Below are 13,547 nucleotides of genomic sequence, written 5' to 3' on the forward strand. Positions count from 1 at the left end.
TGGGGGCTACAGTCACCTGCAGGCCAAGCATGCGATGGACTGGCCCCCTTAGTCCCAGCTAAGTTCTGTAAACCTTCATTATTTAAAGCAAAAAGGAAAGTGTTTCCTGAAAAGTTCTGAAGAACAATTCACTTGTCAACATGGCAAGATTTTATCTTAGAAATTTAATATGTTTAAAAATTGGGAAACAAAAGCAAGCAAGTTACGTATTGCTCTTTGCTTTCTTGTAACCTCTAAGCAATCTGGTACCAGAAAAGTAAAATAAAGAGGAAAGTCCAAGCCAGCATCAAGTGATCCTCAAAATGAGGACACACGGGCTTTAAATCATCCCAGCTGAATCATTACAGCTCAGCAAGACTGACCTCACCGACTCCCCTCCCCCCATATGACAACACCACAGGGATGATAAAAACAGGCTGATATCTCTTAAAAGAAAAGTGATTAGCATGGTGGAAGATCACATTTGCAATATAATTTTAAAAGCCACCTCATATTATGCATCTGTCTCATAAAACTATTGTTATTCTAACCAAATTATGTATATCTCTGGAAACAATGATCCTTTTCCTTTATTTTTTTCTGTTTTCATCATTCTGTCTCTTGTGTAGTGTAATAAACTATACGACTCTGAAAACAAATTATAATACACTGTTTTCATCTTTGGGTTCCTAAAAGTTTAAACAGTTGATTGGCTGCCAACTTCTGTTGGGTCCCCGCCCACCAAGGCATCCTTCAGCATATTAGTAATGACACAAGAAAGATATCATTTCATTCCTGTGTGAATAAGACTCCCTAAAAGATAGCAAACAGATCCAAAATGCATAAATCAGAGCGTACTTTTTGTCGCACTTGTGCTTGGCTTGCGGCTTCTCCCTTCAGAACCTGAGTTTCATATGAAAGTAATTCCACCTCCACTTTGTCCAGCCAGGTACAGAGCTTTTCATGTGTGGAGTGCAGCCGGCTTGCAAGCTGCAGGGCCTGTTCCAGAGTCTTGGCTACATCCGCGCTCAATTTAGTAATGTCTTTGTACCTTGCTTTAATGGCTTCCAATTTATCTTGAATTATTAAAACTTCATCACCTAAAATTTCAAAGGCATGTTAAAAGCTCATGAAAGGAAAGAAGGGGGGAGGAAAGGGAGAACGGTTTCTTCAGATATTATTACATACTGATGAGATTGTCTGGGGGGTGAGAGGGAATAGGAGGCCTTGGCCAGGTAGCTCAGTTGGTTAGAGCATGATCCTCATACACCAAGGTTGTGGGTTCGATCCCTGGTCAAGACACATACAAGAATCAACCAATGAATGTACAAACAAGTGGAACAACAAATTGATGTTTCTCTCTCTCTCTCATCAATAAATAAAAAAATAAACAAGTTGGTTTGGATATGTTTCCTTGGTAAATTTAAGCATGAAAACATGAAGCCTGGGTTTAGCCACAATATGAGTCACAGAATGCAGTCTATCTTAATATTTAAAACATTTTCCAGCTTACGTGCTCTTCTCGAACAACTGCCCCCCACAGGTGGAAAACCAATGCAACTCCACCGTGAGCTTCTCCCACAACCTCCTGTGGCACAGTGCTTTGGGTTATGAGTAATACACACAACTTTCATTAAGCACTCAAGTGAGGTCATGAGAAAAATAGTGAGATCATATTCCCACCCACCCATGGGCTGTCTTCAAACCATTCTCTAGGATAAAGTTTTGGAGTGATGCCCAAATTATAAAGTTAGTATTTTCCCCATCCCTAAAATATTTGAAAGCAAAGCAAAATGTCAACTCTGTGATATTTAATTTGAAAGATATCTCACCTGTTGTTTGTTTAAGTAGTTCTAAACCATTTAGTAACGCCTGATCTACATTTTGTTTTCTGAGTAGTATGTCCTCTTGCAGAACCTAAAATGCAGGTACCATTTTTATGAGGGAAAAGAAAAATTAAATAAGTATTAACATTAGTCAATATTAGAGGCCTTTAACTGGGTATTTTCGAGATATATCAAACACCACATTTTTAAATGTATGCTGTTGTTCCCACGTTTACCCTCCTCTTTCCATCACTGTGGCCCATGTCCCAGGTCTACCTTCCACAACTGACAGCACTCTCCCAGTCAGAAAATACTGAGGGCCCTTGGAAAATGAGCTACATGGAGATACGGGAGTACCAGTCATCATACACAAAAATAAAATAACAAAGGAAGGGAAAAGTGAAAAACCCCGCTATTGAATACATCCAACCTCTTCTTTAAAGCAACTTCATTAAAAGCAATTTGTATACAAAGGCAAAGTCTTTCCTGAGTATAGCCAGAGACCTAAATCATAACAAACGCAACATAATACAGAAATAAGAAAGACCCAGAAAATAATGACAACCAAAATGAAAATACAGTAAAATAAAATAAAAGAAATCAAAATACCCGAAGTTCAGACTGCTGCTCCCACAGGCCCTCAGTGCTGTGGTCCTGGACAGAGAGCCTGCTCAGTTTGCCATGCACTTCGTTCAGCCACGTCATCAGCTCCACTTCATCTTCCCCAAAAATCTTAGCATTACACAGGGCCTGCTGGAGCAGCTCAGACCTGCTGTGACTCTTCTCTTGAATCTCAATGTACCACACTTGAGAGGAGTCTAATTTATTCTGCACCATATCTTTATCCTCCCTGGAGCTCAAAACCTTTAAGGACTGGCCAATGCTAACAGCCTGGTGTAAATGTTTATTGTGATTGATGATGTCATCTTCTAAGGCCTAAACAAAGTTTACAAAAAGAAAAACAAACAGAATGGACAGATAAAAATGAAAACATAAATAGAATGAAGAGATGACATTTGAAATGAATTTAATTAGCAATGTGCGTAACACAACAATACGTAACTCAAATTTATGGCATAAAACCATGAAGGAAAAGGAGGACCAACTCTTTCTAATGTGCAATGGGTATCTTACTTTGTGCTGTGCAATTTGTTCCTCAAGTTTCGATGCTTGGGTTCCTATGGGCTCACAGTTGGCCAGCCTCTTTTCTATGGTCGTAAGCCACTCATTCAGCGGTTCTAAGGTTTCGTGAAATTGCTGTGCCACCACCGAGATACCTTCCAACTGACGATTCCTACAAATGTGCCAAGATAAAGGTCCCTTAGGGATAAAGACTGTGTAAAATACTCAACACAAATCTGCACTCATGCTCCTGAATTCTGTTCTGAACATTTTTGTAGGCAACTGCTAAGGTTAGAATTAAAATCTGTCACATTTAAAGAACATGTTAAAATAGTTTTATTAAATAAAATTAAAGTTGAACAACAGGATAACCTTGAATGACTGATTCTTAATAGAAGTCCTAAGTAACTAGGTTATAATACTTAACAGTTTTATAATAACAACAGTAATGTTATAACAACAATATCATCAATCATAATGACAATAAGATATTATGTACTGAACACATTTATTTTAGGGGAAAAACACAGAGGGCATCTCCCACGGGAGCCGGGGCACAACGTCCTGGGGCATCAGAGGGAAGGAGTCACCTACTGACACATTCTAAAGGTCAACAGGAAGACTTCAACCTCCTTAGCAGCACCTTATTCTATGGTCCTGGACCTATAATTACTTTTACTCCATTATTCAATTTTTCTTTTCATAGTTTTGCTCCGAAGGAGGTAGGAATTTATGGAAATAACCATTCTGTTCAGTGGTCCATCTATTTTCAACCCAACAAGTCTATGTGGCTACACGTCCGTGCGGCTACTACTCAAAACTGGTCAATGGAGAGGATGCGGAGATGTAATAAAGAGGGGCTGAGTGCAGAAGCCCAGCAGAGCCATTCTCTAGGCTTCCTGGCCTCCATATATGTTACAGCACCCTTTCGCCCACCCAGTGTCCTAGCTAACTCCTACTCCTCCTTTACTAGCTTAGCTGTCACTTCCCTGCCCCAAGACTAGGTTCTTCCTATTGAATGCCCTCACAGAACCTTGTATTTTTGCTTTGAAATTGTTTCACATTTGTCATTGCTTTTCAATTGCTATAAACCCCTACTAGACCCTGAGGACACTGCTCATCCCTGTATACCATGGCCAAGTCCGTGCCTGATACATACAAGGCAGGCGATAACTATGAAATTAACAAATGAGAAAATCACCCCTGAGAGAAATGTTTTTTCTTAAAGAGTTGGGATGTGTCTGGTGACTCCAAGACACAACCATTAGCAGAATGAGAAGAGAGGCGCCATAGCCCTTGCTATCTATGTTCACATACATGTTAAACACAGGAAAAAAACAAGGAAAATATTACTAAAATACAAAACATCAGTATTAAAGCCACTTCTACTACTCTTCTAGATCGAAGGTAGCATTTCAGTTACCTTGTTTCAGCTTTATTAAGCAATGCCTCCCATCTACTGTCCAAGAGACTCAGTTGTTTCAAAATCTTCACTTTATCTGCAGGTTCTGCTGTGGCAGCAATTTTTTCTCCTTCTCGTTTGATCACCTCCACAGTAGACTTGCGGTCATCCAATAATCTTTGCAGAAGCTGGAAAGAAAACAAATACACATGCAAAAAACTCAAAGGAATAATTTTACCAACACAAAGGAAAATATATTCTGGGCACTTTTGCTATGTGACCAAAACATATATTTTGTATAGATTCACATACAAAAGGGTCTGAAAAGTAGTATTTTAAAAACAATTCATTTTGCTTAATGACTCATTACTACTGTGTCAGACACTGTGCTAGAGGCTTTTCGGATAGACAAAACCAATATTGATAAGGCCACCAAACCATTCATTTTTAATTTTTAATGTAAAATAATGGCGTAGAAGGTGCTGTTTAGGATAACTCCACTGCACTGAGAGTGACAAATCCCCATCATTGTAATGAAATGGGAATGTTCTAAACATTGAACAATGATCTGTCCCATTAAGACAAAACAGATTATTATAAATCATTACTGTTTTCCCAACCGTTTCCGATGTTAAACAATCCAGTATAGACAGCGAAGTTGAGACTCTGACCAAGTTCACAAGCTAGTGAGGCAAAAATTAGAGGCTCTCAGCTCTTTTTACTAGGTGGGGCTAGATCCTAAAATCCTTCACATGGATGAAAACTAAAAAAGAGCTTTTAAATACCACTCCCAAAGGAATAGAGGGTGGAACATGTGAGAAATCTCCAAAGCTGGCTAACTAAGACTAACATTTTAGGATTTAGCAGCAGAAAACAATACATTCAATCCTAAGAAAACATTTGGAGAAGCCTGGAATGGAATGTCGGTACAGGTAGCCAGAGCTCAGGATTCCTTTGCTCTTATCTCATCAAGTATTTCACGAGCAAGTGCTATCCGTGCACAGGCGCCCTGTTTACTAACAGCAATGAGGAAGCACAGCGCACAAAATACTAACTACTTCCCTGTGTCCTTCATCAGACCCTTACTGATAGTGAAAGAGTACAGACATAGATAGTTACCCAAAAGTAACAAGCTAGAAGACTGTTCACTCACTTTCATTTCAAGAGCAAGACTACCAAGGCAGGAAGTAGAGGACATTTTTTAAAAAGAAGAAACATAAACTTTCTTGACACAGGTTAGAGTCATTATAAAATCAAAGTCTACCAGGTGGTTTAGGCAGCAGAGAAAACTAATTAAGTAGATTACTTTCAATAAACCTTATGTTTTATTTATTTGTTTAAAATAATTTATTTATTTATTTTTAGAGAGAGAGGAAGGGAAGGAGAAATAGAGGGAGAGAAACATCAGCATGTGGTTGCCTCTCATGCACCCCCATCTGAGGACCTGGCCTGTAACCCAGGTGGGTCCCCTGAGTGGGAATCGAACTGGTGACCCTTTGGTTCTCATGCCCACACTCAATCTGCTGAGCTACACCTACCTGGGCTCGATAAACTTTAAAAGAAAAGGATCTGGCAATGCCGAAAGCCAAATCAGAAAAGAGGTTTTGTTGGCGAAACATAGTTCAATAACTCTGGGAGAATTACAAAGGTTTAAATTAAATTGTGACTGGAAAAAATTATATTATTATGTATAAAATAACATTTTGAATATCGTGATATACATTATTTTATTACATATGATATACATTATTCAAAAATCACACAAAAGCAATGCACAATTTCCCATCACGTTTCTTTAACTCTTCTCTCTAAATCTATTTCTAATAGGTTGATTTGCCAATATACTAAAAATCTTCTAAGTATTGAATACTGAAATTAAATTAAGCCTCTTAATCTATTCCCTTCTTTTTAAGGTTTCACCCAGGAGAAAACTTACCAATGTGCTGTGGTCTGGGACCCCCATATGTCCTTTCAGGTCACGGCTGACAAATGGGCACTGACGACATCACTAAGCGCTTCCTGTCTGAGTGCCACCGTTAGGGACACCACGCCGTATGTGTGGTCCCAAGTAGTCACCACCCCTCTAACGAGTGTGCCTTTCCAACATGGTCCTGACTGCATGTCAAAAGACACAACTGCTCATTCTTTAGCATATGTGAATCAAATATTTTCCTCTTTAGTACAGGTTGAAACTCCCCATGTTTAATCTACACAAAAGGCTATTTCATGGGGATCAACCTAATACATAAGGGAACAGTGGTATTTCTGTCCTAAGTGGCCTTTGTCGTGAGTGAGGGCTTCCTTGGCCACTCTGTTTAAAATTGCACACGTACAACCCTCCACTCGAGCACCTGATGTCCCTCATTCTTGCTACCACATTCTAATCCGTACCTCGCTTCCCTTCTTTAGTTATCATTTGCTAACTTATCCCAACGTACTTATTTACTTTACTGCTTCTCTCTCCTGTTCCTCCTTTCCCATGAAAATGCAAACTCAGTGAGGAACTCTTATCATTTTTATTTGGTGATGTATTTCCAGCACCTGGAACAATGCCTGATCCACAGCACCTGGTTCCATAAATATTTGTCAAATGGCCAACAGATAATGTCTAGGACATCAATAACCAGTTAACTAGGCTATCCTATTAACATAAATAGTCACAAGTTAAATTTTTACTCTTATTAATATGGAACATGAAACACAATACAAAATGATCGCTGCCTTACCTTTTGCTCTTGTATCTGGGCCTTCACCACCTTGAACTCCGCTGATGGTGGCTTTTGATTGGCCACGAGCTCCTCCGTGTCCACCATCCAGCTGAGCAGGGACTCCAGGGCATCCTGGAACCTCCCACAGTGCAACAGGGCCTCCTGCAGCTGGGCTGCTCTCTGAGCCACCTGCCAAGTTCCAGTTTTTCCAACTTATTTACTTGCTTGAAACAATGAAAGTTGCCCACCAGCCACCAGTTTTCATGTTTCTCTCCCCATCTGGTCACAAGTTTTCTTTTCCTTTTTACTTAAAATCTACCCAAAGCACTGATCGTGGACAGGACAGAGGTAGAAAGGTGTGAAACTTTAGCAAGTAAGCCAAGAAGATAAGTTTACCATCATAAACAGTCAATGTGAAAGATAAAATCTTTGAGATTTTGGGAATATCCAATGCCTTTATGACTGGCAGTGAATGATCCAAATATTTTAAGCTTATGGAAAGAAATAATGCATTAGTCATTTTCATTATTATCCCTGGGGTCCATTTTTTATTTCCTGCTGATACATATCAGGGATAATGATAAAATGACTAAGACTGAAAAATAACTATTACAACAGAGAAAGTGAGAATTACGTTTTGCTAGGCAAAATAACTATGAAGTATCCAATTAAATCCTGCTAGCTCCCAGCTCGGAGTCCTTTTCTAACAGACCAGGGGCTTTGTCTGCTGGGAAATGGAGTCTCTACGTCGCACAACACCCTGCTGCCCTCCTCATAGAGCTTCTTCCTCTGGACAAAGACAGGAGTTGGTAAGGTATTTTGAACATATGGTATATGTTTTCACCTGACACTGCATTCCAACTGTTTTTAAAGAGCAGTGCAATATTAATCAGACTTTAAAGAATGACAAACGTGGGTTTGAGGCCTGACAATGCTAAAGATTTCGATGCAGCGAAAATTCGTATACAGGCAATACACACTGCCTCCAGGTAGGGTCTGCCGTCCAGTACCAGTTTCCTGACAATCCACGCCGTGCCAAGACCCGCCGCTGTACGTCCGCATTATCTCCTTAATATACCAGAGCATTATTTCCCAGTGTTTTCCCCCATGGGTATATTCTTTAAAAAGTTGTATCTATACTTGACAAGTAAAATAACACATTGTATACGGGAAACGTATTTATACGTTTTACGTTGACTGGTAGTAGATCGCACAATATAAACTACCCGCAAACAATGTGATAATATTTGGTGTTAACAGTTCATAATGAGGGTGGCAAACCATCAGTCCAGGGCTGACAGACAGGCATAGTTCTTCTCTTTTCCCCTGCACGGTGTGACCTATTATATGCAGCGTAAAATTAGTTGCTGACATTTGAAAATTAAAAGATTTCACATAAGGAGTGAGATTCCCAGGTTCTTTTGAAAGTAAGTGGGACAGCAAGCACAGACCCCTCCACAGCAGAGACCTGCTGGAGCTAAGTAGCTTCTGTGCCTTCAGAGTGTGTGGTCTCTCAATACAGGACAATGTTAGGGGCCACCTGCCACCACACCTGTGCTATTGTGTGTCTATCGCAGTCAAGATAATGACAGGGAGAGGCCCTGTTTCATCCGGCTGAATCCCTTCATTTATGTTCCCTAATGAGCTCGGTAGGCACCTGAGTTTGGGCCATCCAGTTTACAGCAATATAAAATGTGGGCATGTTAAGGAAGTCTGGCTACTGTAAATATGATTCATACTCACAACAAATGCCAGTGAATGATAACAAACAGAAAAGACAGTGAAGAGGATGAGAAAACTACCTTTTTATTGAGAGTCTTCCACCTTGTGTTGACATCATCCAGGTCCCGCTCCAAACCCTGGGTGCTGGTGCTGTTAGCAGCGCTCTGAATAAGGCCCTGGCCCAACCAGTTTACTTCTTGCTGTTTAACCAGCAAGGGTTCAATCTCTTCTTTTTGGAATACCTGCAGTTGGAAGAGCAATAATCATATGACTGATATTACCTAACAACCAGCAAATATAAATACTTATTCAATGATCAGATAGCAATGATTGGAGATAAAGATAATTCCTGTTGCCTGTTTATGTCATAGCAACCTTATTAATAACAGCCAGAAAGCAAATTAAATATAAATTCATAATACTTATTATCAAAACTATTTAGGAATATTAAAGAGTAATAGTTTAGGTGCATTTAATCATATTACCTATAAAACCCCCCAAAATAGTATATGTGTCCTTTCTTTACTGATTTATTATCATAGCCCTAGAAATTGCCTATCATTACAGTATAACTATAATGCAAAAATGTATGAAACATGTAAAGGAACAAAGTGATAAGATGGGTCCAAGCTAAGCCCAGTTACTGGGCAAGAACTCTTATAGGCTCTTCTAAGAATGCCTGCTGTTAGCTGGCACTAAAGTCAGAGACTCAAATTGGATGTGAGAACCACAAGATGATGAGGTGAGCCGCGATGCCAATCTATGGCTTGCCAGAGGGGACAAAACACAGGCACAGGAAAAGAAAAATGATACAGGCTGGCCCTGCAGTAGCATGGATGCCTATACATCAAGCCCCCTCCACGTCTGTCAGGATGCCAATGGGCTTGTAAGAGGCATGTAGACCTCCTGCCCGAACCTGATCACACGCAGGGCCAGCCAGAGACTCTGCCTTCACCGTCAGCAGCTTTCCAGACCCACCTGACCCCTATTCCTCATCCCACCCAACTTATGGTCCCCAGTTGCCTGTAACTGTCAAAAGATCTAATGTGTTAGAGCAAAATGCAAGTTCCATGAAAGCAGAAATTTCTGTTGTACTTAAAACAGTTTCATGCCCCAGACCCACCACAGTACCTAGCATGCAATAGGTACTTGATAATTATTTGCCAAATGAACATCAGTACAGAAAAATAATATTTATGTCTTGGAAGGAATGACATCCACCCCTTAACAGATAACACTGGGGGTAGATCAACACTTTCAGAGATAATACAAATGTTTTTAATGCAGGGATTGAAGGATGCCATAAAGAAAGTGAGTTAATTTAGCCTGGAAAGGAAAGTTTCAGCTAAGGTAAGACAAGGTTTGGGGCTCTGAGTCACTAAACAACAGGGCACTACATAAGTATGTCAACAGTTCAAGAAAGTAAGCAATCAAACAGAATGTATCAAAATATAACAAAGGCAAATATCAAAACAGTACTTGATAAAATTCAGGCACGGTGTAGAAAATAAGTTTGAAAGCTGCAGAGGCTGGGAGAGACAAAGTCTCCAGACTCTGCCTGCACAAAGCCCAAAAAGCAGGACAATCTTGTATTATTGTATGAATGAGTAAATTAGGAATAGCAAACAAATAAATGACCCTTTCCTCCAGAAGTTTCCTCCTATATAGACAATTTCACACTGGAGAATTATATCTATATAGCACAACCATATATAACAAGTCAACTACTCATAACCAAAGAAATTGTAAGAATTCCCCAAATAACTGAGAAAAAAGTAAGTTTTCATAACTTTTTAAAAGGCATCAATTTACTTTATAAGGCAATAGAAAGTTAAAACAAGGTGGTGAAAATGGAATTTGGTGCTGTATTATGATTCTATTTCTTTTCTATACCACTTCCTAAGTTACTACTTCTAGGAATGAATAGCTGGGGATATGTTTCACTACTCACAAAAAAAGAAAGAAAGAAAGAAAGAAAGAAAGAAAGAAAGAAAGAAAGAAAGAAAGAAAGAAAGAAAGAAAGAAAGAAAGAAGAAAAAAGTCAGGGGGTGAGGACAGGGACTGCTACATTTTTAAATGCAAGAACTTTTCTGGTATATAAGGATTCAGGGAAAAGTTCTAGTCTCCCTCTTAGAGAATTTTCAGGACAAAAACCAAACAAACAAAAAACCCTAATAAAATGTTGTAGTAAATGGCCTTAACCTCTTACACCTTGGTTTTAAAAAAATTAATTTTAGAGTTGCATATCAAGTAGATCTAGGGAAGTCTGTCGTAATTTTCCAAAGTGCTACAAAAATATACTAAGGGTTAAAAAAGGTTCCTAAAGAATCTATATGCTCCCAAGAGCTTCATTACTTTCTACAAATAAACTACAAGATCCTTTACATAAAGAAGTACTCTGCCAAGCTTTTAAACTAGCGTGACATTTAAAGTATGCTCAAAGAAAGGGCATGGCTAATGAAAGCAATCATTTCGGGGGCTGAGAAGAGGAACTTTTCTAATATTGTCCAAATTCCTTATCTCTCAGCGGTAACAAAATGTCCATCGAGAGAGACTTTCCCCCAATCATAAGCACACAAACACAGAGAAGCTGAAAATAAAATACAATTGCCTCTGAGGCAAAGTTTACCAGAAGAGCTTAGTAAAAGTACCAAAATAACTGAACTTCAGTCTAAGTGGGAGGAAAAAAATTACAGGCCTGACAAACAACCTCTACTTATTACGAGGCTGCACCCTTTACTTTCTTACCTCATTCACCACTCACAAAAAGTTAGGAGCTATCAAGATTGCAAAACACAGCACAATGTAACTTCTCTGTTTCCACACGCAGAGCTACTGAGAGAAAACTTTCAGCACATTTTAAAACGTCCTTAATTTGAATAGAGTACTTTATAGACCACAACAATATAATATTGTGTTTGTACCTTTATGACTAAGCCTGTTCAAGCTTAATACATCCAATGTAGCTGCCCTTAAATGGCAGTGTCTTAAACCACAATTTGTGTAAAAGCTGAATGTTAACATAAATTCACAGTGGAGGCATTCTAAGTGAAGGCAAACAGCGTCCATCTGCACAATCAATAGCAGGGCTCTCTACAGCTGGGAACAATCATTCTCAAAACTGGTCCCTAATTACTTTGTTGTAATGATCGACTTATCAATATCTGGCATCCTATAGGATACCAGTCAACCCCCCACCCCCAAATAAAAGACTGCATATGATCATTATGAGAAACACTAGTGACCAGTTGAGAACAGAAGCACAAACTTCTGGCACTGCAGGGTTTCAGATTTGCATTAGTTACCTGAACTGACTGAAAGCCATTACAGACTGGGTCCAATACTCCTGCCTGGGCCCTTGTTTTTCTGGGAGCTGCTTTCTTTTTCATTGCTACAAATTTCGGGGAGCACGTCATATGGATCACCTCCATCTCCTGGGCAGAAAGAGGTGCCTCCACTTCCTCTTCAGATGCTATGTTGGATTCTTCTGAATTGCATGGTGTTAACAGTATCACATTTTCTTCTAAACTTCTGCTACCACAATCTGTGCCATTTCCCCCCAGATCTAAATGCGAGAACCCTAAATCCTCAGGAGAATCTTCCAAAAGTTCCCTACTTTGGGCTGTGATTTGGAATTCTCCCGGTCCACATGTTTTCCCTTCTTCTCCGGTATTAGAAATACACACCTTTTCTCCATCTCTTGGCATAATTAATGGGTCACACTTAACAGTGCTTTCTCTCCAATCATTCTGCAGGCAGCAATTTTCACCAGGGATTTCCCTGTGCCCATTTACACCATTCATTTCCTCTAGTGGAGAAATACCCTGTAAAATCATTTTGAAGTTTTCATCAGGGCGGGCACTTCTACATGAAAGCAATGGGATTTTCTGTTCACTGATGGAATTGACAGAAAAAAATGGTGTATGTTGTTCTGCTATATGAATATCTTCAGCAGAAGACAAATTTGTAATGCGTGACTGGTCTCCAGTTAAAATGCCCTGTTTTTCTTCCCTTTCTGCTGGAGGGCTACATAAACCAGAGTCATCCTCCTCCGATGTGAGAGAATTAGTCCCCCACCTGCACTTGCTGGCCTTGGTAACAGCATCTGACGTATCAGTAGGTTCAACAAAGGAGCTTTCACTTTTGTTTACATAATCCATAAAATTGGCTGGGACAAACATTCGCCATGACCGTCTGTGCTCTTTCTTTTCTGCATGAGATTTGGCCTTGGGTAATCCTGTGGTTCGAATGATATCACTATTTAGTTTGAGGGCATCAAAGATCATCCTTTCATCTAGTGTGTGAGCTTCACGACCTCTCAGCTCAAACCCACTGGAAGAAGCAAGGGCACCGTTGGAGCATAAAGAACTAACATCCAGTGTCCTGTGACTGTAGGGTAAGGTCCGATCTGCAAAATGCCTGGAAGACAGGCTACCTTTTGAACCAGAGTCTATCTGTTCATTCAGTCTAACAGTATCATAGATCGACCGCTGTGGGACGTAACAGTCTTCGATATTTAGGTCCTCCTCTTCTTCACCCTTCCCTACACATGGGGGATTCTGACGTAAACAGTCTGGTCTGCTGAGTGGCTTCCCCATTTTGTAGAAAGTTAAAGCAAATATTGCAGCTCTTAAAACAGAAAATAAGAAATAAGGCAAAGCATCTTTCACAAAAGTATACTTCTGAACAGAACTATAAAGTGTCTTTAGCATAAAGACACATGCTCAAATAATATACATCATAACAGATGAGGTGTTTAAGGTCATCATCAGTGCGTCAGTCTAAATG

The 13,547-nt window shown here is 39.7% G+C and overlaps 1 protein-coding gene across 24 annotated transcripts in view; it reads right to left on the minus strand.

The window, feature by feature from the left end:
- DST (dystonin) overlaps nucleotides 1-13,547 on the minus strand; it is a 447,461-nt gene that overhangs the window by 69,741 nt on the left and 364,173 nt on the right. For 21 of the 24 annotated variants that reach the window (XM_036024280.1, XM_036024276.1, XM_036024278.1 and 18 more), the window contains 7 exons: nucleotides 8,840-9,001; nucleotides 7,056-7,226; nucleotides 4,351-4,517; nucleotides 2,940-3,099; nucleotides 2,415-2,741; nucleotides 1,812-1,896; nucleotides 838-1,079 (listed from right to left, as the gene is read on the minus strand). In XM_036024280.1, the coding sequence (XP_035880173.1) occupies nucleotides 838-1,079; nucleotides 1,812-1,896; nucleotides 2,415-2,741; nucleotides 2,940-3,099; nucleotides 4,351-4,517; nucleotides 7,056-7,226; nucleotides 8,840-9,001 (1,314 nt within the window). The remainder of the gene's footprint in view (nucleotides 1-837; nucleotides 1,080-1,811; nucleotides 1,897-2,414; nucleotides 2,742-2,939; nucleotides 3,100-4,350; nucleotides 4,518-7,055; nucleotides 7,227-8,839; nucleotides 9,002-13,547) is intronic. The other 3 variants (XM_036024281.1, XM_036024284.1, XM_036024273.1) reach the window with 1 other exon arrangement.

This window comes from Phyllostomus discolor, chromosome 4 (genome assembly GCF_004126475.2).
Source record: "Phyllostomus discolor isolate MPI-MPIP mPhyDis1 chromosome 4, mPhyDis1.pri.v3, whole genome shotgun sequence".
Lineage (NCBI taxonomy): Eukaryota > Metazoa > Chordata > Mammalia > Chiroptera > Phyllostomidae > Phyllostomus > Phyllostomus discolor.